The 23,250-nt window shown below is 45.5% G+C and overlaps 1 protein-coding gene across 5 annotated transcripts in view; it reads right to left on the bottom strand.

Moving 5' to 3' along the window:
* Positions 1–23,250, bottom strand: part of LIFR (LIF receptor subunit alpha) — a 133,356-nt gene that overhangs the window by 6,323 nt on the left and 103,783 nt on the right. For 4 of the 5 annotated variants that reach the window (XM_056546174.1, XM_056546191.1, XM_056546180.1 and 1 more), the window contains 8 exons: positions 21,909–22,054; positions 17,373–17,538; positions 15,197–15,273; positions 12,519–12,747; positions 9,083–9,259; positions 7,372–7,473; positions 6,312–6,455; positions 1,384–1,488 (listed from right to left, as the gene is read on the bottom strand). In XM_056546174.1, the coding sequence (XP_056402149.1) occupies positions 1,384–1,488; positions 6,312–6,455; positions 7,372–7,473; positions 9,083–9,259; positions 12,519–12,747; positions 15,197–15,273; positions 17,373–17,538; positions 21,909–22,054 (1,146 nt within the window). The remainder of the gene's footprint in view (positions 1–1,383; positions 1,489–6,311; positions 6,456–7,371; positions 7,474–9,082; positions 9,260–12,518; positions 12,748–15,196; positions 15,274–17,372; positions 17,539–21,908; positions 22,055–23,250) is intronic. The other variant, XM_056546202.1, reaches the window with a different exon arrangement.

The raw sequence follows: 23,250 nt of genomic DNA, 5'->3' as shown, positions 1-23,250 counted from the left end.
GCGACCAGTCCCGGCAGTTGAGGGGTGACGTTGGGCAGTCCGGAGGAAGGAGAAGTGCAAAATAAAATCTCTTTCTTGAGTTGGTATAGTTGGTGCCTTTGCTGTAAACCAAATGCTTTGTGTCAATAGAGTATTTGTATTGTGATAGGGTTTGGTTACTGTGCAACTGCAACAATGATGAAGGACAAGACAAACAAACATATAACAGGACTTTGTTGTACACCATGGGCTGCAGAAGTACAACTCCAAGGGAATTATAACAAATTGTACTGGCTTCAGCAGGTTTTTGCGCGTTTCATTTCTGACAGGAAGTTGTGTAGTCCTTTTATTAGGATTGCAGATTCCCGGCTCCTCTCTCTTCCGAGACAATGCATTATCCTCTGATCGCTCAGGAGGTGTGGCTGGATCTTGCCTCTGACCTTTAGCCTGTCCCATGAGTGTCACAACCTCTTACCAATCCCTCCAGCCTAAATCACCATCTCCCTGTCATATACATATACAGAGGGTGAAATAAGTATGGAACACGTCACAATTTTTTTTCACCAAATATATACTTCCCAAAGGCGTTATTGACATGAAATGTTTCTCAGATGTTGGCATCAAGCCAAGTAATCCATACATACATAGGAACCAAAACAAATAAGCTCAGAAGTATTGTGTACTAATGTGAAATGATACAGGGAAAAGTATTGAACACGCTTACTGATATTTTTTGTACAAAAGTCTTTGTTGGTAATCACAGCTTCAAGACGCCTCTTCTATGGAGAAACTCATGCATTGGTCTGGGGGGGGGATCTTGAATCTTGAAGGTTCTGTAGGCCTCTTCAATGAATCATGATCTTCAGTTCCTTTAATAGATTTTCAATGGGATATAAGTCAGGTGATTGGCCAGGCCATTCTAGCAGCTTTCTTTTCTTTTAAGCCATTTGAGCGTTTCCTTGGCTGTGTGTTTTGGATTATTGTCCTCCTGAAATGTACACCCTCGGCTCATCTTCATCATACTGGTAGACGGCAGTAGATTTTTGTCAAGAATGTCTTGGTAAATTTGCCCATTCATCCTTCATTTATGAGAAGTTTGCCAGTACTATTTGCTGAAAAAGTAGCCCACACCATGATATTCCCACCGGCTGTTTTTAGGGTGACGTGCAGCCATTTCTCCTCCAAATATGGTGTGTATTATGGCACCAAACAGTTCCATTCTGCTCGTATCTGACCGCACTATATTCTCCCAGTACTTCACCGGCTTTTCCAAATGTTGTGCAGAAAACTTTTCATGAGCTTCACCATGCTTTATATTCAGCAATGGAGTGTTGTGTGGTGAGCGTACATATAGGTCATGACGGCAGAGGGCATTACTTACTGTTTTCTTTGAGACAACAGTACCTGCTGATTTCATGTCTTCTTGAAGTTCTCCACAAGTGTCCTTGGCTCTTGGACATCTCTTCTGATTATTCTTTTCTCCTCTGTCAGAAATCTTGTGAGGAGCACCTGGTGGAGGCAAATATATGGTGAAATGGTCTTTCCGCTTCCGTATTATGGCCCCAACAGTGCTCACTGGAACATTCAGAAGCTTAGAAATGCGCCTGTAACCAACACCATTGTTATGTTATTCAACAACCAAGTTGTGAAGGTCTTAAAGGGGTACTCCGCCCCTAGACATCTTATCCCCTATCCAAAGGATAGGGGATAAGATGTCAGAACGCCGCGGTCCCGCTGCTGGGGACCCCTGGGATCATTACGCTCGGTGCGTAATGACGGGCGATACGGGGGACGGAGCAGCGTGACGTCATGGCGCCTCCTCTTGTGACATCACGGCCTGTCCCCTTAATGCAAGTCTATGGGAGGGGGCGTGACGACCGCCACGCCCCCTCCCATAGACTTGTATTGAAAGGGGCGGGCCGTGACGTCATAAGGGGCGGAGCCGTGACATAATGATGCTCCGGCCCCTGTACTGCCCATCATTATGTGCAGAGCGAACTCGCTCTGTGCTGTAATGATAGCGCAGTGCCGCAGCGGGGATCCCGGGGCTCCCCAGCAGCGGCACCGTGGCGATCTGACATCTTATCCCCTATCCTTTGGATAGGGGATAAGATGTCTAGGGGCGGAGTACCCCTTTAAGAAAGCCCTTTGCTTTTACCAATCGTGAGATGTGTCTTGAGTGACACCTTGGCAGAGACATTTTTGTAGCCATCAGTTGGAACTGAACCAGCTAATAATAATTTGCACTGACAAGGGGCTCGATTGCTATTTAATTACTGATAGATTTCAGCTGATGTCTTGGTTTTCCATGGCTTTTTGCACCTCCCTTTCTTTATGTGTTCAATACTTTTTCCCTGTTACATTTTACATTATTTCACATAAATTAATTTCTGAGCTTATCTGTGTCCGTTTCTTGTATGTATAGATTACTTGGGTTGTTACCAACATCCGGTAAACATTTCAAGTCAATAGCACCTTTGGAAATATATTAAGTGAGGAAAAATGTTGTCGTGTTCAATACTTATTTCACCGGCTGAATATCTTTATTGGGACATTTAGGGAAAATAAGGTGTAATTACAGCATGCTGCTTTTTTTTTTTATTTAAAGGAGAAGTCTCACAGTAAACAATTGTTCAGCTTTTAGTGCAGAAGGTAAAGTTATACAGGTTTGTAAATCACTTCCATTACCAGCTTTATCTGCATTCTTCTGTCTGACAGGAAATTCAGCTGTTCCTGGTTTTCATGACTTTCGACCCCCTATTCAGGCTGTTATCAGCAGCATCCAGGGGCCGTGACGTGACAATTACCCAGAAAACCCCTGTGCTGCAGAGAGCTCCCTGAGCTCGGCCTTAGCCCCTCCCATCTGATGAATATTCACACTGTCCTCCCTCTGTTCTGCAGTGATTGGCTGAGCAGCACTGCCTATATGTCGGCTGATTCAGATCATAGTTCTCTCCCCTCTCCTTGCTAATGTTTATACACTGAGAACGGAGGAGAGGGGGGAGGGGAGGGAGCTGCCAGCGTAGGGCTGTCACACTGAGAATGGAGGGGAGGGAGAGTAGAATTGTCACACTGAGCACTGGGGAGAGAGGAGTGCAGGGCAGAGGAGGGGGGAGGTGATTGTGCCACTGTAAAGCTATTTCATTGAGAGGAGGAGGGGGAGGGAGTGATTTTACAGTGTAAAACTGCAGCTTCCACTCCAGGGTCCCTCTCTCTGAGCACTGAGATTACATTTTGTTTCCTCGTGGCCACCCTGCTGTATAGGGCTATGATTGGAGCTCAGTGTTATGTGGGAGTGACTAACATAAGTTAGGGGAGGTAACAAGTTCTCTGCTCAGGCAGCTGAGAGCAGGAAATGTGAGCAGTGCATGCAGGGAAATGTAGTCTTTGAGATCACAGGCATAGCCACCATAACCAGGAAGTAACTGCAATTTATGAGCTGAATAGCCGGTGAATGGGGGCCGGAAAAAAAATCACAAACATGTCAGAGAGGTGGTAGGTGAATATACTATGGAATGGCTAGGTATCTTTTTTTTCTTTGCTGCATGGGATACCTTCTTTAAGAGCCAAGGTACGTGCTCTCAATTCACCCAAGTACACGTAAAAAGTGCAAGTGTTCCCACAAAAAAACATGCACGAGTATGCGGTCCATCGCAAGCCCTTCTCCAACAGAAGAGAGCCTCCCCCAACAAAGCAAACGCTTTGCCTCTGGGACAAAGGGCACCTGCAAGGCTCCAGGTACAATGCCACTTTTTGCCGAAGCTACTCAGGGACCGAAAATTGCTCCTGGCGAACAACTAGGCATTAAGCAATTTGCCACCGAGGAACCAGTAAAATTGGTTCGACATCCCTGCAGGAATGCCCGATGTATGGCAGTGAGGTGAGGAACCTAGTGGGCACACACACCTCCCCTAGACCAGCAGATTGGGCACCACGAAGGGCTACTGCATCCTGACCAGTCCTAGTGTACATAAAGAACACAACCGTGAGCACAGTGACAAAACAAAGATTAAAAAAGTGGATGTGCACAGTGTGATACTGCCAGGACATCTGGCAGAACAGCCAGAAGGCCGAAACAAAGAGGTGAGTGCTCAGATGTGTGAAAGATAAGGTGTGTGGTGTGTGCCATCAGTCAAGTGACTGATAGCACACAGCAGTAGCCCTTCGTGGTGCTCTTCACGCTACTTCCAAGTGAATTCCGGCACCCTGGGGTCACCACTCCCAGGGCACTTTTGCACCTCGGATCTTACGCTACCCAGACCTTAGGGTGATATCCATAGAGTACAGCTCGCTTCAAGGTCTGCCGCCCGGAGTGTGGTTCCCCATCCTGCCTTGGTGGTCTTCCACACCCCCATCTAACAGGAAAGGTACTACACTTGATCTTAGCCAAAAGGCCGAGAAGCGATGCTGCCTTGTGACGAACGATGCTGCATGCAGAGGGACAGAGAGGGAATAAATACAGCAGGTGCTGCAGACTATTCTGCCCTCCAAAGCAATGTTCTGCAGCAGCTCTGGGTGAGGAACGGGCAGGAGTGCTGTGGGAGAGGAGTGGGAGGAATGTGATGGAAAGAAGGGGAAGCTATGCATTCTGGTAATTGTGGTATTGAGCAACTGCTCAACCAGAAAGCACAATGATTATCTAACAAAGAAAGAGACACAGACATAAAAACCAAGTATTTTTGGTTGTTTCAGAACTGAGGCAGACAGGTTAAGCAATATTATATGGTCCTGCATTTCATTTTTTTTTTTAGCTTACATTGGAGTCCCCCTTTAACCCCTTAAGGACCCAGCCCATTTTCACCTTAAGGGCCAGAGATTTTTTTGCACATCTGACCACTGTCACTTTAAGCATTAATAACTCTGGAATGCTTTTACTTATGAATTTGATTCCAAGATAGTTTTTTCGTGACATATTCTAATTTGACATAGCGGTAAATTTTCGGCAACACTTGCATTATTTCTTGGTGAAAAATTCCAAAATGTCATGAAAAATGTGAAAAATTAGCATTTTTCTAACTTTGAAGCTCTCTGCTTGTAAGGAAAATATACATTCCAAATAAATTATATATTGATTCACATAGACAATTTGTCTACTTTGTGTTGGCATCATGAAGTTGACATGTTTTTACTTTTGGAAGACATCAGAGGGCTTCAAAGATCAACAGCAATTTGTCAAAATCTGAATTTTTCAGGGACCAGTTAAGTTTTGAAGTGGATTTGAGGGGCCTTCATATTAGAAATACCCCATAAATTACCCCATTATAAAAACTGCACCCCCCAAAGTATTCAAAATGACATTCAGAAAGTTTGTTAGCAGCAAAGTGAAGGAAAAAATCTCTAAAATTTTTTACACTCGCATGTTCTTGTAGACTCAGTTTTTTTTTATTTTTACAAGGGGTAATAGGAGAAAAAGCCCCCCAAATTTGTAACCCAATTTCTCTCGAGTAAGGAAATACCTCATATGTGGATGTAAAGTGCTCTGTGGGTGCATTAGAGGGGTCAAAAGGGAAGGAGTGTCAATGGGATTTTGGAGAGTGAGTTTTTCTGAAATGGTTTTTGGGGGGCATGTCGCATTTAGGAAGCCCCTATGGTGCCAGAACAAAAAAAAAACGACATGGCATACCATTTTGGAAACTACACCACTCAAGGAATGTAACGAGTGGTCCAGTGAGCTTTAACACCCCACAAGTGTCTGACGACTTTATGTTAAAGTTGGATGTGTAAATGAAAAAAAATTTTTTTCACTAAAATGATGTTTTTCCCTCCAAATTTTACAAGGGGTAATTGGAGAAAATGCCCCCCAAAACTTGTAACCCCATTTCTTCTGAGTATGGAAATACCCCATGTGTGGACCTCAAGTGCTCTGCTGGCGAACTACAATACTCAGAAGAGAAGGAGCGCCATTGAGCTTTTGGAAAGAGAATTTGGTTGGAATAGAAGTCAGGGGCCATGTGCGTTTACAAAGTCCACCCCCCCCCCCCCCCCGTAGTGCCAGAACAGTGGACCCACCACATGTGACCCCATTTTGGAAACTACACCCTTGACGAAATGTAATAAGGGGTGCAGTGAGCATTTGCACTCCACTGGCGTTTGACAGATCTTTGGAACAATGGGTTGTGCAAATGAAAAATTACATTTTTCCTTTTCATGGTACAACCCGAACTGTGAGCGGCGGGGACCGGAATTCCCACGGGTTTACAGGTACACCCTGGGTCCTTAAGTACCAGGGAGTACCTGTATGCCCTGGGTCCCTAAGTGGTTAAATATTCGTACAGAGATGATTAGAATACAAACAAGTCTATCTAAAGATTAATTACCCAGATCCTGAATACCTGAGTCATTCTGTTGCTTGAAAATATAGAACAGGTACCCCTGTAGGAAACCCCGGAGGTCCTCATCAGATATAGCATCCCATTTTACCAGTATAGAACTGGATGTTGTCTCCTCTATGGTGAAATTTGGAGCCACTAAAGGAGCTGTAAAAATAAACCTTGTTTTTAGCATTAAGTAAGTAAAACAGTCTGAGAATTATCCATTTTATTTAAAGAAAATATATATCAACACTGGATGGGGGGGGGGGGGGGTACACTGCCATTTATATTGATCCTGGTAAATATAAAATTATATGGCAGCCTTTAAAATCAATATAAGGGCCAAGTCTGCTAAAGGATCCTGTTTGCAGTGGCTCCTGAGGGGTGGTTAATAGGGACACCTCTCCTAATATATATATTAGTTAAAGGCGCTGTTTCCTGGAAGTGGAGTGTGTGTGTATATAATATATATTATATATATATATATATATATATATATATATACACACACACACACTCCACTTCCAGGAAACAGCGCCTTTAACCAGGTCCGGTTTAGTTGCAGACTTTTTATTGCATCAGAGCATATACAAATGCGACGTTTCTGCCGAAACGTCGCATTTGTATATGCTCCGATGCAATAAAAAGTCTGCAACTAAACCGGACCTGGTGATTGGTGCCGTTTCCTGGAAGTGGAGTGTGGATTGAACCAGGTATTTGTCAAATGGGTGGATTACTTGCACCGCACTGGTGATCATCCTGTGCTGGTCACTCTACACTGGACTATATCAATGTGTATATATATATATATATATATATATATATATATATATATGCTATGACAGGCCCTTTAAATCTTTTTATGTACAGTTCGATCAGCATTACTTGGTCGCTATGAGTTATCTGTTATAGGAAATAATCCTTCATCATTTTCGTCAGCGATCTGATAACTGAGCACTATAACGATACGAGAACCTTCCTGCTGTATGTAGAGGTCATTTCAAGGGTGTAGAAAACATTGAGGCGAATGAGAAACCAAAATTCCACAGCTTCCTCTGAAGGGTCATGTGACCTTACTCACCTAGTTCCTCAGAGTAGACGATCATGTTCTTTAGTATCTGGTGCTCGTCGTTCTTACAGCCATACAGTGATACGTTGTACCTTTTCCCAGCCTGGAAATGTTCTAAAAAATGAAAAAAAATCTGATAAACAAACTACGTAAGTCACATGACAGACCTAACCATGCCATTCTAATAGGAACCGAAGGGTTAAAGTTTCTCCTTGAAGAGAGCATCATAAAGACGTGTGGAGACTTATAGGCCATCGATCATCTAATTGGAATTTCAGGAAGAAAGGATAAGCACAGCAGCTCTCTAACCAGTTTTTCAAGGAAGCTTTCACTTAAAGGGGTACTCCACTGGAAAACATTTTTTTTTTCATCAACTGGTGCCAGAAAGTTAAACAGATTTGTAAATTACTTCTATTAAAAAATCTTAATCCTTCCAGTACTTATCAGCTGCTGTAAGATCCACCGGAAGTTCTTTTCTTTCAGAATTTTCCTTCTGCCTGACCACAATGCTCTCCGCTGACAACTCTGTCCATTTTAGGAACTGTCCAGAGTAAGAGCATATCCCCATAGAAAACCTATCCTGCTGTGGACAGTTCCTAAAATGAACAGAGGTGTCAGCAGAGAGCACTGTGGTCAGACAGAAAGAAAAGAACTTCCTGTGGATCACACAGCAGCTGATAAGTACTGGAAGGATTAAGATATTTTAATAGAAGTAATTTACAAATCGGTTTAACTTTCTGGCACCAGTATTTAAAAAAAAAAAATGTTTTCCAGTGGAGTACCACTGGAAATATGCAAAGGATAGGGGATAAGATGTCAGATCGCCGTGGTCCCGCTGCTGGGGACCCGGGGATCGTTGCTGCAGCACCCCGCTATCATTCCTGCGCAGAGCGAGATCGCTCTGCACGTAATGACGGGCGATACAGGGGCCGGAGCATCGTTACGTCACGGCTCCGCCCCTCCTGACGTCACGGCCCACCCCCGTCAATACAAGTCTATGGGAAGGGAGCGTGGCTGTCGTCACGCCCCCTGCCATAGACTTGCATTAAGGGGACGGGTCGTGATGTCATGAGGGGCGGAGCGATGACATCACGCTGCTCCGGTCCCTGTATCGCCCGTCATTACGCACAGAACGAACTCGCTCTGTGCAGTAATGATAGCGGGGTGCTGCAGCAGCGATCCCCGGGGTCCCCAGCAGCGGCACCGCGGCGATCTAACATCTTATCCCCTATCCTTTGGATAGGGGATAAGATGCCAGGGGCAGAGTACCCCCTTTAAAGTCAGTGTTTCACTCCAATCAGGAGTCTTAGAACATGACTGGGGACATATGTAAAGCCAGAGATCTCTCCAAAAAGCAAAGAATACCTATTGGGAGTTATTGGAGTTTTTGGGATTATTGCCCCTCTTCACTGTTGAGTGGCCTATCACTGGGGGACCTGTCCTCTAGGAAAAACATTACCCCTTTGGTGCCACAACGATAGGCCTCTCAACAGCCAGCAAGCAACCTGGTCTATACTGACAGGGGGTAAAATCCCTGAAACAACTATCTATAGAGGGGTATTTTTCGTTCTGGAGAGATGGATGGCTTGGCACACATTCCCAGTCAGGTTCTAAGGCTTCTAAATTGGAGTGAAATGTTAACTTTAAGAGAGAGCTACCTGAAAAAGGTCTCTAGAGGCCCTATGACACCCTTGAGTCTGAGCAGTCACTGCGCTCTACTTACTTGAGCTGATGAAGCCGCTGGCAGCATTTGAGTTAAATCTCTTCCACATCATTGATGAATCCAGAGGGTGATAAGATGGCATCCACTTCACCAAATATCCACAGGAAGCATTCCAGACCGGACTCCAGGTGAAGTTAATGCCATCGCCTTGTCCTTCAATCTTCTCTACATGGACATCTAGAAAAGGGTTAAAGAAAAGAAAAAAAAAACTAAGTGAAGGAATAGTAAACTAAGGGGCCGCAGCACTTGTGCAATCACCACAGCTGCGGCGCTGCGGTGTTAACCACAGAGGACTTCCACCATGAGATGGGTCAATATCAAGTAATTTGGGTGATTCAGCCGTATAGTGAGGCAGTAAAATTACTCACCAATGAGTCATGACAGCAGATTAGGAACCCGTCTATATTTACCCTGTTATGTTCCTCATGTCTGAGCTCTGCATATATCCAGCCAGATGTTACTGTACGCAGCTTAACCCCTTCCTGACAAACACTCGTGAATTAAAGGGGTCCTTCGGTCTTCGATATCTTATCCAAAAGGATAGGGGATAAGATGTCTGATCACAGGGGGTCCCGCTGCTGGGACCCCCGTGATCTCCGTGCAGCACCTGCTCCAGAGACTGAGACATGAATGGAGGGGGCATGGCGTCACGTCTCTGAAGCAGCACCCAGCACAGAATGCTGGGTGCTGCACAGAGACCTCGGAGGAGTCCCATCGGCGGGACCCCCACAATCAGACATCATATCCCCTATGATGTCTGATAGGGGATAAGATGTCTAAGGCCGGAATACCCCTTTAACCATATCTTATAGCATGATGTCTCTCTCACAAGCACAATGCCTAACCTGACCCTGCCACCTGACCGGCAACTAAAATAAAGGGTCCAAACCGTATCAGCTAAATAATACACAGCCTTGAGGTTCTCCGGTTTTGTTTCATTACAACCAGGAATTAAAGGGGTATTCCAGGCCAAAACTTTTTTTTATATATCAACTGGTTCCAGAAAGTTAAACAGATTTGTAAATTACTTCTATTAAAAAAAATCTTAATCCTTCCAATAGTTATTAGCTTCTGAAGTTGAGTTGTTGTTTTCTGTCTAACTGCTCTCTGATGACTCACGTCCCGGGAGCTGTGCAGTTCCTATGGGGATATTCTCCCATCATGCACAGCTCCCGAGACATGACATCATCATTGAGCAGTTAGACAGAAAACTTCAGAAGCTAATAACTATTGGAAGGATTAAGATTTTTTAATAGAAGTAATTTACAAATCTGTTTAACTTTCCGGAGCCAGTTGATAGATATAAAAAAAAGGTTTTGCCTGGAATACCCCTTTAAATTGGATACATTTATTGGTTATGACAAAAAAGTCCTTGCTCAAGAAAAAATAAAAAAAAAAATAAAAAAAAAATAAAAAATTATATATATATATAAAAAATAACTTATGAAAGGTCACAGGTGCCAAAAATTTTGATCGGTTGGGGGTCTCAGTGCTGAGACATGGCCAGAAAAAAAGTGCGGCTGCATGGGCTTCCCTCCCGCGCTCATTGAATGAGACGAGCTTCATTATATATGTACAGCCGCATGCTTCTCCTATTTATATATAAATATTATTGGGGGGGGGTTATAGTACAGAGACCCCGACAAATCAAAACTTTGAACGTGTCTGTGTTCTCTCCTGGCTGAGAAAAACGTAGAATATAAGTCTATGGGATTCTCTCAAATGCTGACACAGAACGGGAAGAGAAGTGCTCAGCCACGCTCTTCCTCATTCTAACAATCAGTCGGGGTCTGAACACTTAGACCTTGACCGGTCAATAGTTTTTTTTTTTTTTAAACCCCTTAAGGGCTCAGCCCATTTGGGCCTTAAAGGGGTACTCCGCCCCTAGACATCTTATCCCCTATCCAAAGGATAGGGGATAAGATGTCAGATCGCCGCAGTCCCGCTGCTCAGGAGCCCCTGGATCCCCGTTGTGGTAGCCCGCTATCATTATTGCACAGAGCGAGTTTGCTCTGTGCGTAATGACGGGCAATACAGGGGACAGAGCAGCGTGACGTCATGGCTCTGCCCCTCGTGACATCACGGCCCGTCCCCTTAATGCACGTCTATGGCAGGGGGCATCGCCATGCCCCCTGCCATAGACTTGCATTAAGGGGACGGGCCGTGATGTCACGAGGGGCGGAGCCATGACGTCACGCTGCTCTGTCCCCTGTATCGCCCGTCATTACGTGCAGAGCGAACTCGCTCTGTGCAGTAATGATAGCGGGGTGCCGCAGTGGGGATCCAGGGGCTCCTGAGCAGCGGGACCGTGGTGATCTGACATCTTATCCCCTATCCTTTGGATAGGGGATAAGATGTCTAGGGGCGGAGTAACATTTTAAGGACTCAGAAAATTTTATTCTTACGTTTTCATTTTTTCCTCCTCGCCTTCTAAAAATCATAACTCTTACATTTTCATCCACAGACTAGTATGAGGGCTTGTTTTTTTTGCACGATCAGTTGTCCTTTTTAATGACATCACTCATTATAAAATGTATGGCGCAACCAAAAAAAATACTATTTGTGTGGGTAAATTGATAAGAAAACCGCAATTTTTGGAAGGTTTCGTTTTCATGCTGTACACTTTACGGTAAACTGGACATGTGTTTTTTATTCTGTGGGTCAATACAATTAAAATGATACCCATGATTACATACTTTTCTATATTTGTACCGCTTTAAAAAAAATCTCAAACTTTTTAACCAAATTAGTGCATTCAAAATCTCTCTATTTTGCTGACCTATAACTTTTTCATTTTTCCGTATAAGCGGCGGTATGAGGGCTCATTTTTTTGCACCGTGATCTGTACTTTTTTTGTTATACCACACTTGCATATATAAAACTTTTAATACATTTAAAAAAAAAAAAGTTTTTATTTTTTTTATGTTCACGCTGTTCACCGTACGAAATCATTAATATTAACCATGCGGGAGTGCATCTTTCTGACCGTACTCCCGCAGATGCCGTGATCTGTATTGATCACGGCATCTAAGGGTATAATGGCAGAAATCCGCGCAATCGCGGATGTCGGCCATTACGGCAGGTCCCTGGCTTCTATCAGCAGCCGGGAACTGCCGCGCATGATCCGAGAATCACTCCGATGCTCGCAGTCATGTACAGGTAGTAAATGTACGTCCTTGTGCATTAAGTACCACTGCACCAGGACATACATTTACGTCCTGCATCATTAAGGGGTTAAAGAGACAGGTATACTGTATGTATTGTTGTTCTCGCTGAGGGCAGCATAACACAGGGACAGACTGCTGTTTCCAGCGTGCCCATTCAACAATAACTGACGGGTTTTTCTCTATACAGAGGCAAAATACAGGATACAGCATAAGCCTACAAACCGCTGTAAATGTATCAGTCATTGAGGAGATGATGTCAGGACACTCACCGCTTGGCAGCAGCACTGTGGTGATCCTGGAAGGCGGTGAAGATCCCTCACTATTGACGGCCGTCACGTAAATTTCATATTCGCTGTCATCGCTGGCGCTCAGGATTATACTGGTCCTGTTGTAGTCGGCAGGCAGCTGCAGTACCTGGGGTGGATCGGAGCTGTATACGGGTCTCCACATCACTTTATAGGAGGTCACTTCTCCATTAGCTTCTCTGACTGTTAAGTGCTGGAAGAGATTATGACACTGTTACAGGCTCTGACACTATATAAGTATATGGTTTACAAATAATACCGTAGCCAGGTCTGTATATGCAGATCCAGCATAATAGACCATGCTGTACGTACACTCAAAACCTCTGCTCACAGCGGCCACGGGATGGAACGCCAGGAAGCACCACTGAGATGGTGGATCTTTAGATGAGTGCCTTATTAATTATAGTATAATTACAGTGAAGGAGCTTTACTCAGAATCTTTTAACCCATTAAGCCCTTAAGGACACAGCCAATTTTATTTCTGCGTTTTCATTTTGTTCCTCCCCGCCTTCTAAAAATCATAACATTTATATTTCCATCCAAAGATATGGGAGGGCTTGTTTTTTGCGTGACCAATTGTAATGACATCATTCATTTTACCATAAAATGTACAGCAAACCCAAAAGATTTCCGTATTTATCGGCGTATAACACGCACTTTATAGGCTAAAATTTTTAGCCTAAAGTCTACCTGCGTGTTATACGCCGATAAGCCGCTGCAGTTCAATGATTTAAAGCGGGCGCTTTAAATCAATGAACTGCAGCGGCTTTGCAGGTGCAGAGACCGCCAGCGCTGCCGGCTTCTCTGCCACTGCCTGTCCTGGGGTCTAGAACCCTGCTGCCGGCCCTTCTCTCCCCCTGGCTATCGGCGCGGCTGCCCGTTCTCTCCCCCTGACTATCGTTGCCGGTGCCCCATTGCCGGCGCCGATAGCCAGGGGGAGAGAAGCGACGCCGGCAATGGGGCAGCGGTGCAGACAGACAGGGGGAGAGAAGGGGCAGCGGCACCCATTGCCAGCGCTGATGCCCTGTTGCCTCCCCCATCCCCGGTTGCATAATTACCTGTTGCCGGGGTCTGGTCCGCGCTGCTTCAGGCCTCCGGTGTGCGTCCTCTGCGTCGTTGCTATGCGCTGCACGGCGCGGCGCAATGACGTCACTCGTCATTGCGCCGCGCAGTGCATAGTAACGACCCAGGCAACAGGTAATTATACAACCGGGGATGGGGGAGGCAACGGCACCGCTTCTCTCCCCCTGGCTATCGGTGCCGGCACCGATAGTCAGGGGGAGAGAACGGGCAGCGGCGCCGATAGCCAGCGGGAGAGAAGCGGCGGCAGCAGGGCTCTAGACCCCAGGAAAGGCAGGGGCAGAGAAGCGGGCAGCGACGGCCCCTCCCCCCCCCCGCCTTTCCTGGGGGTGTATCGGGGTATACATGCGCACACACGCACCCTCATTTTACCAAGGATATTTGGGTAAAAAACTTTTTTTACCCAAATATCCTTGGTAAAATGAGGGTGCGTGTTATAGGCCGGTGCGTGGTATACCCCGATAAATACGGTACTATCTGAGTGAGGAAATTGTAAAGAAACACTCTTGTGTATATGTGACTATTTGATCACATTATACATTATAATTTTTTTGGGAAAGTAATGTGACCAAAACACAGCAATTTTGGACTTTTTTTTTCACATTTACATTGTTCACTGTACAGGATCATTAACATTATATTTTGATCGGATGCGATCATCCATTCAAAGTGCAGAATTGCCACAGATGCCATGCTCGGTATTGATCACGGCATCTGAGGGGTTAATGGCAGACATCAGAAGGATAGCTGATGTCAGCCATTACCAGTGGTTCCCTGGTTGCTGATAGCAGCCGGGACCTGCAATGCATGTAAATGTACGTCCTGGTTCTCTAAGTCCAGGCGGATCAGGACGCACATTTACATCCGTTGTCCATAAGGGGTTAAAGAGGCAGCAATTCTTTGGTCCTATTTCCTGGACATTGCTGTCCTGTCACCAGGAAAATGTTGTTTAATCTAAGGGTGCATGCACACCACGTTTTCACTCTACGGGTGCCAGATCCTGTGGGGGGAGGGGAAAACTGTGCGCTCCTGTACCCCAGCCGGACCGACGCCCTAATCCATTGACTTTAATGAGCTGACTGGAGTCACCATTTTATTCCGGGCGGCTCATTTTTGACCCGTATCTGGTTTTCTGACCGGACCTCAAAACATAGTATACTACGTTTTGGTGGAAGGGGGGATGTTTAAGGGGTACTCTGGCGAAAAACATCACATTTTTTTTTTCAAATCAACTGCCCAGAGTAGGAGAAAATCTCCATAACAAACTTCTCCTTCTGTGGACAGTTCCTGACATGGACAGAGGTGGCAGCAGAGAGCACTGTGCTCAGACTGGATAGAACTACACAACTTCCTCTGTAGCATTCAGCAGCTGATAAGTACAAATCTGTTTAACTTTCTGGAACCAGTTGATTCAGAAAAAAAAAAAATGGTTTCCACCGGAGTACCTCTTCAAAAGGTTTTTGGAAAACTCCAGTTCATTCAAATGCTGATCACAAGAGGGCACCATAAAAATCAAGATGTCCTTAGCCAAAACTAGTTATATGGACATGGTGACTGCTTACCTTCCAATAAACCTTTATTTCACGCCCTTCCGGTTTCTGTACAATTTCTCTCCAAATATCCAGCTTTTTGGACGGGGCTGGGGAAAAAAAACAAACATAAAAACACTAAGTAAATATAAATCTCTTAAAGCTGCTTTGTCTCAAAACTATGTCCTATTGGATACTATAACCAATAGGTGGCCCCAGAGAGCAAGCTTCCTTCCTCCTGGAGCAGAGCTACCTTTAATGATTTTCCCAGTGGAACATTGCCCGGCCTATAAGACACCGCACTCAGGACAAAGAGATAGGGCATGCTAAAACCCAAATGCCTGATCCTTCTCTTTCCTGACAGCAGATGTAGGGAGGGAATCCAGGGGTGGCCATACAATTTGGCTGATCCCACCAGAATCATCAGGATTGGCCACCACTGATCTAATACGTGCAGGCACTTAATGAGCATGTTTGCATGGATTACAACTGCAATAAAAACGCCCCATTAAAGGGGTACTCTGCTGCTCAGTGTTTGGAACAAACTCTTCCAAACGCTGGAGCCGGCAATGGGAGCTCGTGACGTCACACCCCCTCAATGCAAGTCTATGGGAGGGGGCGTGACGCCCCCTCCCATAGACTTGCATTGAGGGGGTGTCACGCCCCCTCCCATAGACTTGCATTGAGGGGGCGGGGAGTGACACCATGTGGGGGTGAGGCTATGAGGTCATGAGCTCCCGGTGCCAGTTCCAGCGTTCGGAACAGTTTGTTCCAAACGCTGAGCATCGGAGTACCCCATTAAAATCAGAACGGAAACTCCTATGGAGATTTTAGTGCTTATTTTCCTCTGTTTTTCCCTGCACGACTTTAAAGGGGTATTCCAGGCCAAAACTTTTTTCTATATATCAACTGGCTCCGGAAAGTTAAACAGATTTGTAAATTACTTCTATTAAAAAATCTTAATCCTTCCAATAGTTATTAGCTTATGAAGTTGAGTTGTTGTTTTCTGTCTAACTGCTCTCTGATGACTCACGTCCCGGGAGCTGTGCAGTTCCTATGGGGATATTCTCCCATCATGCACAGCTCCCGGGACGTGACATCATCATTGAGCAGTTAGACAGAAAACTTCAGAAGCTAATAACTATTGGAAGGATTAAGATTTTTTAATAGAAGTAATTTACAAATCTGTTTAACTTTCCAGAGCCAGTTGATATATATAAAAAAGGGTTTTGCCTGGAATACCCCTTTAATTAAAAGGGGTTATCAGGCCCAGGGCCTGATTATGGAATCATACATGTGTATTATAATTGTATTTGTGTATAATGAATAAGCCAAGACCTGGGTGAGGGTTCATTCAGACTGTATCTGTTTTGTGTATTCCAGTTTTATTGGGGGGTCTGCCTGTTTGTGTTATGCCTCCTTTGAAGTCAGGGAGTCTAGCCATCATAAAACAAACTGAGATAAGGGACCAAGAAAGAAGTGGGGTCAGATGAATTCCCTTTTCCCTCCTAAAAAGCCACTATAAAACATAGATGCTGAGGACATTCTTGAGTCAGAAACTGGAGACACAAATCTTGGTTCAAGCCTCTGGCAAAAGCTGACAAGACCCTAAGCAACAGCTGGAGACCCACTCACAAGGACTGCTATGCCATTATGCTGTAAGGACTTTCCTTTTGTTTTCTGAACTTGTCTTGTCGAACTCATTTATATATTTTTGTACCTCTATGTGATTTGTTTATTTTATAAGTAGGACTGTGATACCTTTTATCAGATTAAATGTTTAATTAATCAGCTCTGGCCTTTGATCTCTAAATATAGGAGCTCACCTTTCTGAAGGAAGCTCTGGTGAAACACCTTTATCAAAGGGTTAATTTGGTGACTTGCTGGGACAAGTGGTGGATACCCAGAGGCCTGGTGGCTTTAACCCTTCAGCACCATCACACTCTCTCTAGCGTCTTGGCTGGACTGATAGGGTGTGATCGTGACATGGGGTACTCTACTGTCCCAGCGTTCGGAACATTTTGTTCCGAACGCTGGGTGGAGGCTGCAGGGGTCTTGACGTCATGCCACGCCCCCTCAATGTAGGTCTATGGGATCTGAGTGTTCAGACTGCCTCCGATCGCTAAAACGAGACTGGTAGAAGTGTGCACTTTAGACATGTTATAAGCTCATAAAGAAGGAGACCATATAACCGAACTGCTTCCCATACCTGCGGCCAGAGTCCTGTGCCTCTTCGTGCTGCTCCAGTCACTCCACTTCCAAAAACGATCATAAGACGAGCATCGAACACGGAAGTCATAGACATGCCACGGGTGAAGGTTGTCTATGTTACAGTGGTACTGAGAGTCAGTTAACCCTTCCAAGGTAACATTGCGCTGTGAAAGAGATAATATAATCATGGAAAGTTACATATACGGTTGTAGATCAATTTGTCACAATTGTCAGGACGTGCAACTGTAGTAACTTTTTTGCTAATATGTTTTGCTTCTCAGAGAGGAATTAGCAGTAGAGAGGGAAGTGCTTATGGATGTATAGGTAGAGGTATTAGTAGTAGAGAGGGAAGTGCTCATGGGTGTACAGGGAGAGATTATCAGTAGAGGGAAGTGCTCATGGGTGTATAGGGAGAGGTATTAGCAGTAATGAGGGTAGTGCTCATGGGTGTATAGGGAGAGGAATTAGCAGTAAAGAGGGAAGTGCTCATGGGTGTATAGGGAGAGGTATTAGCAGTAGAGAGAAAAGTGCTCATGGGTGTATAGGGAGAGGTATTAGCAGTAGAGAGGGAAGTGCTCATGGGTATATAGGGAGAGGTATAGGCAGTAGAGGGAAACGCTCATGGGTGTATAGGGAGAGGTATTAGCAGTAGAGAGAAGTGCTCATGGATATATAGGGAGAGGTATTAGCAGTAGAGGGAAATGCTCATGGGTGTATAGGGAGAGGCATTAGCAGTAGAGAGAAGTGCTCATTGCTGTATAGGGAGAGGAATTAGCAGTAGAGGGAAGTGCTGATGGGAGTATAGGGAGAGCTATTTGCAGTAGAAATAGGGAAGTGCTCACGCAGCTGTACAAAACAATGGTGAGACCTCACTTAGAGTATTGTACACAGTACTGGAGACCGTATTTCCAGAAGGATATACACTGCTCAAAAAAATAAAGGGAAGACTAAGATAAAACATCCTAGATCTGAATGAATGAACTAATCGTATGAAATACTTTTTTCTTTTCATAGTTGAATGCGCTGACAACAAAATCACACAAAAATTATCAATGGAAATAAAATTTAATCCGTAGAGAAGAGAAAAAGAAACCAGGGCAACTCACCAATTACGTAAACTTCAAGCTTCTTTATTGATCCATGAAGGGTATAAACTGTGCAAGACACGGGTGGACAGACAACAGGGGGACGTTCGTTCGGGGCTACGGTGCCGTTTCGCAAGATATGCTTCAACTGGCCCAGTGGGCCAGTTGAAGCATATCTTGCGAAACGGCACCGTAGCCCCGAACGAACGTCCCCCTGTTGTCTGTCCACCCGTGTCTTGCACAGTTTATACCCTTCATGGATCAATAAAGAAGCTTGAAGTTTACGTAATTGGTGAGTTGCCCTGGTTTCTTTTTCTCTTCTCTACGGATTATTTGCATTGGACTTTGCTATTACCAGTGAGCACCATCAGACGTGGTTGAGCCAGCAGAGGCATTGGATGTCAGGTGCTAATAATTAAGGAAGCAGTGCCGAGTTTGTTTCTCTCTACTATTGGAAATAAAATTTATCAACCCATGGAGGCCTGGATATGAAGTCACACTCAAAATCACAGTGGAAAACCACACTACAGGCTGATCCAACTTTATGTAATGTCCTTAAAACAAGTCACAATGAGGCTCAGTAGTGTGTGTGGCCTCCATGTGCCCATATGACCTCCCTACAACACCTGGGCATGCTCCTGATGAGGTGGCAGATGGTCTCCTGAGGGATGTCCTCCCAGACCTGGACTAAAGCATCTGCCAACTCCTAGAAAGTCTGTGGTGCAACGTGGCGTTGGTGGATGGAGCAAGACATGACGTCCCAGATGTGCTCAAATCGGATTCAGGTCTGGGGAACGGGCGGGCCAGTCCATAGCATCAATGCCTTCCTCTTGCAGGAACTGCTGACACACTCCAGCCACATGAGGTCTAGCATTGTCTTGTATTAGGAGGAACCCAGGGCCAACCGCACCAGCATATGGTCTCACAAGGAGTCTGAGGATCTCATTTCGGTACCTAATGGCAGTCAGGCTACCTCTGGCAAGCACACAATGCCACCCCACACCATTACTGACCCACCGCCAAACTGGTCATGCTGGAGGATGTTGCAGGCAGCAGAAAGTTCTCCAATGCGTCTCCAGACTGTCACGTCTGTCACATGTGCTCAGTGTGACCCTGCTTTCATCTGTGAAGACCACAGGGCGCCAGTGGCGAATTTGCCAATCTTAGTGTACTCTAGAAAATGCCAAACGTCCTGCACAGTGTTGGGCTGTAAGCACAACCCCCACCTGTGGACGTCGGGCCCTCATACCACCCTCATGGAGTCTGTTTCTGACCGTTTGAGTGGACACATGCACATTTGTGGCCTGCTGGAGTTCATTTTGCAGGGCTCTGGCAGTGCTCCTCCTGCTCCTCCTTGCACAAAGGCGGAGGTATCGGTCCTGTTGCTGGGTTGTTGCCCTTCTGCGGCCTCCTCCCCGTATCCTGATGTACTGGCCTGTCTCCTGGTAGCGCCTCCATGCTCTGGACACTATGCTGACAGACGCAGCAAACCTTCTTGCCACAGCTCGCATTGATGTGTTATCCTGGATGAGCTGCACTACCTGAGCCACTTGTGTGGGTTGTAGACTCAGTCTCTTGCTACCACTAGAGTGAAAGCACCGCCAGCATTCAAAAGTGACCAAAACATCAGCCAGGAAGCATAGGAACTAAGAAGTGGTCTGTGGTCAACACCTGCAGAACCACTCCTTTATTGGGGGTGTATTGCTAATTGACCATCAATTTCACATGCTGTTGTGTAAATGGAACAGACAACAGGTGGACATTATAGGCAATCAGTGTTGCTTCCTGAGTGGACAGTGGGATTTCACAGAAGTATCATTGACTTGGAGTAACATTGTGTTGTTTAAGTGTTCACTTAATTTTTTTGAGCAGTGTATATACATTGGAGAGAGATCAGAGAAGATACTAAACTAGTACATGGGTCACAGGATAAAAATTATCAGGAAAGATTAAAGGACCTTAACATGTATAGAAGAAAGAAGAGACAGAGGGGATATGATAGAGACTTTTATATACCTAAAGGGGATCAACATGGTAAAGGAGGAAAACTACTACAAGAGGACAGTGTTATAGAGAGGACATAGTGTTATAGAGAGGATAATGTTATCTTAGAGGGGAAAGGTTTATACAGTTATATCAGAAGTATTACTTTACTGAGAGAGTAGGGGATGCATGGAATAACACACACACACACACACATATATATATATATATCTCACCAGGACATACTAGACCGGTGCAGAGGAGGGGGATGCAGCTGCAGTGAGAGGGGGCAGGAGCAGAAATGGGAGACACCTATCTAGTCCACAGCACTGAGCTTGTTATGGGATGGGTGCACCAACGTGCATACAAGAATCACCCCAGAAATATCCTGTCTTCTCTGTGAACTTTCTCTCTACAGTTCACATACAATCAGATGATCGGAGTACCAATTAGTACAAGGTACCTGAACACTGCTGATGGATACAGATACAGCTTAAAGGGATTATCCACCATAAGCTGATTTTAGTGCTTACCTGCCAGACAGTAATGGACATGCTTAAAGGGGTATTCCGCCCGTGGCATCTTATCCCCTATCCAAAGGATAAGGGATAAGATGTCAGATTGCCGCGGTCCCGCTGCTGGGGAGCCCCGGGATCGCCGCTGCGGCACCCCGCTGTCATTTCTGCACAGAGCAAGTTCGCTCTGTGCGTAATGACGGGCGATACAGGGGACGGAGCAGCGTGACGTCATGGCTCCGCCCATCATGACATCACGGCTAGTCCCCTTAATGCAAGTCTATGGCAGGGGGCGTGACGACCGCCACGCCCCCTCTCATAGACTTGTATTGACGGGGGCGGGCCGTGACTTCACGAGGGGCGGAGCCGTGACGTAATGATGCTCCAGCCCCTGTATTGCCCGTCATAACATGCAGAGCGATCTCGCTCTGCGCAGTAATGATAGCGGGGTGCTGCAGCGGTGATCCCGGGGCTCCCCAGCAGCGGGACCGCGGCGATCTGACATCTTATCCCCTATCCTTTGGATAGGGGATAAGATGTCTAGGGGCGGAGTACCCCTTTAAGATCTGTGCTTGTTTTGTAGCTAAATAGCTGTGTTGTGAGTCCACCATAACACTGCTGATTTCTATGGCTATTTCCTGTTGGAGTTCCCACCCACCAACTACAAGTCCCAGAAGGTCATTTTTCTCCCTCCCACACATCAGCCACCCCACCCATTGAAGCACACCTGAGTTGCCTTCCATGCTCTGCTGTAAACAATAGACCAGTGTTTTCTGACCAGGGTGCCTCCAGATGTTGCAAAAGTACAATTCCCTGCAGAATGAACCCCCTCACCCAGCAGCCGCTCCACCCATTGAAGCAGACAGGATCCCTCTGAACACCTGACTAGTGATGTAATGTCTCTGGGCCTGTGTTTCTGGTCACTGGCTACGAGTAACAATCGGTTCTTACCGTCTCCGTCTCACCATGGACGGGCTTGATTTCAACTTCACATATTAGGTTAATTGATGAAAATTTTCCAGGCAAAAACCAAGCGAGGTAAGCTTGATAAGGACCTTTCTCACGGACAATAAATTTGTCGATAGGCAACGGATGAACTTGCAAAAAAATAAATTAAAAAAATTAAAAATTATACATACACATTTGTTTTTTCTCTTTTTTTCTGCAATCTATTACACAGTGTTTTCCAACCAGGGTGCCTCCAGCTGTTGTAAAACCACAACTTCCAGCAGCCTTAGGCTGTCCGGGCCTGCTGGGAGTCGTAGTTTTGCAACAGCAGGAGGCACCCTGTTTGGTAAACACTTTAGCACTTCTATAACAATATATCTTTATTTACAGAAGATGGTGAACCCATTAGGCTGCACATATCTCATCAGTTAAGAAGACCCTCTAAAGTCTTTACCAGCTCCTATGCAGACCTGTGTGTTTCCATAGTAACAGACAACAACAAACCTGTGTAGTCAGATCCTGCAGTCATCTCTCTGTTTCATCTCCCCCCTACTTCTTACTAACCTTATGAACGTATATCAGGAAGAAGTAGGGTACAGGTAGGAGGGAGCCTGATAAAATGGACACACGTAGGTCTGCATAAGAGCTGTGGACATCTATGGGGTACTCCGAAGGAGAGAAAGAAAATCTTTTCAAATGAACTACAGAATTGTCAATTACTTCTATTATATATATATATATATATATATATATATATATATAGTAGTGTAGTTTCTTTCCAGTCTGACAACAGTGCGCTCTGCTGCCACCTCTGTCTGTGCCAGGAACTGTCCAGAGTAGAAGCAAATCACTACAGCAAACTCTCCTGCTTCGGTCAGTTCCTGACATGGACAGAGGAGGCAGCAGAGAGCATTGTGATCAGACTGGAAAGAACTACACCACTTCCTCTGGAGCATACAGCAGCTGATAAGTACTGGAAGGATTAAGATTTTTATACAGAAATAATTTAAAAATCTGTATAACTTCCTGGCACCAGCTGAACTGAGAAAATGTTTCTTCCGGAGTACCCTTTTAAAGGGGTACTCCAGTGCTTACACATCTTATCCCCTATCCAAAGGATCGGGGATAAGATACCTGATCGCAGGAGTCCCGCAGCTGGGGACGCCCGGGATCATGCACGTGGCACCCCGTTTGTAATCAGTCTGATTACGGTCGTCCGCAGGGCCGGCGGCATGTGACGTCACGCCTCCGCCCCCGTGTGACGACATGCTCCGCCCCTCAATGCAAGCTTACAGGAGGGGGCGTGACGTCACACGGGGGCGGAGGCGTAACGTCACACGCCACA

The sequence above is a fragment of the Hyla sarda genome, chromosome 1, assembly GCF_029499605.1.
Source record: "Hyla sarda isolate aHylSar1 chromosome 1, aHylSar1.hap1, whole genome shotgun sequence".
Classification (NCBI taxonomy): domain Eukaryota; kingdom Metazoa; phylum Chordata; class Amphibia; order Anura; family Hylidae; genus Hyla; species Hyla sarda.
Note: the sequence above shows the minus strand (reverse complement) of the source record. Positions and strands in the feature narration are given on the sequence as shown.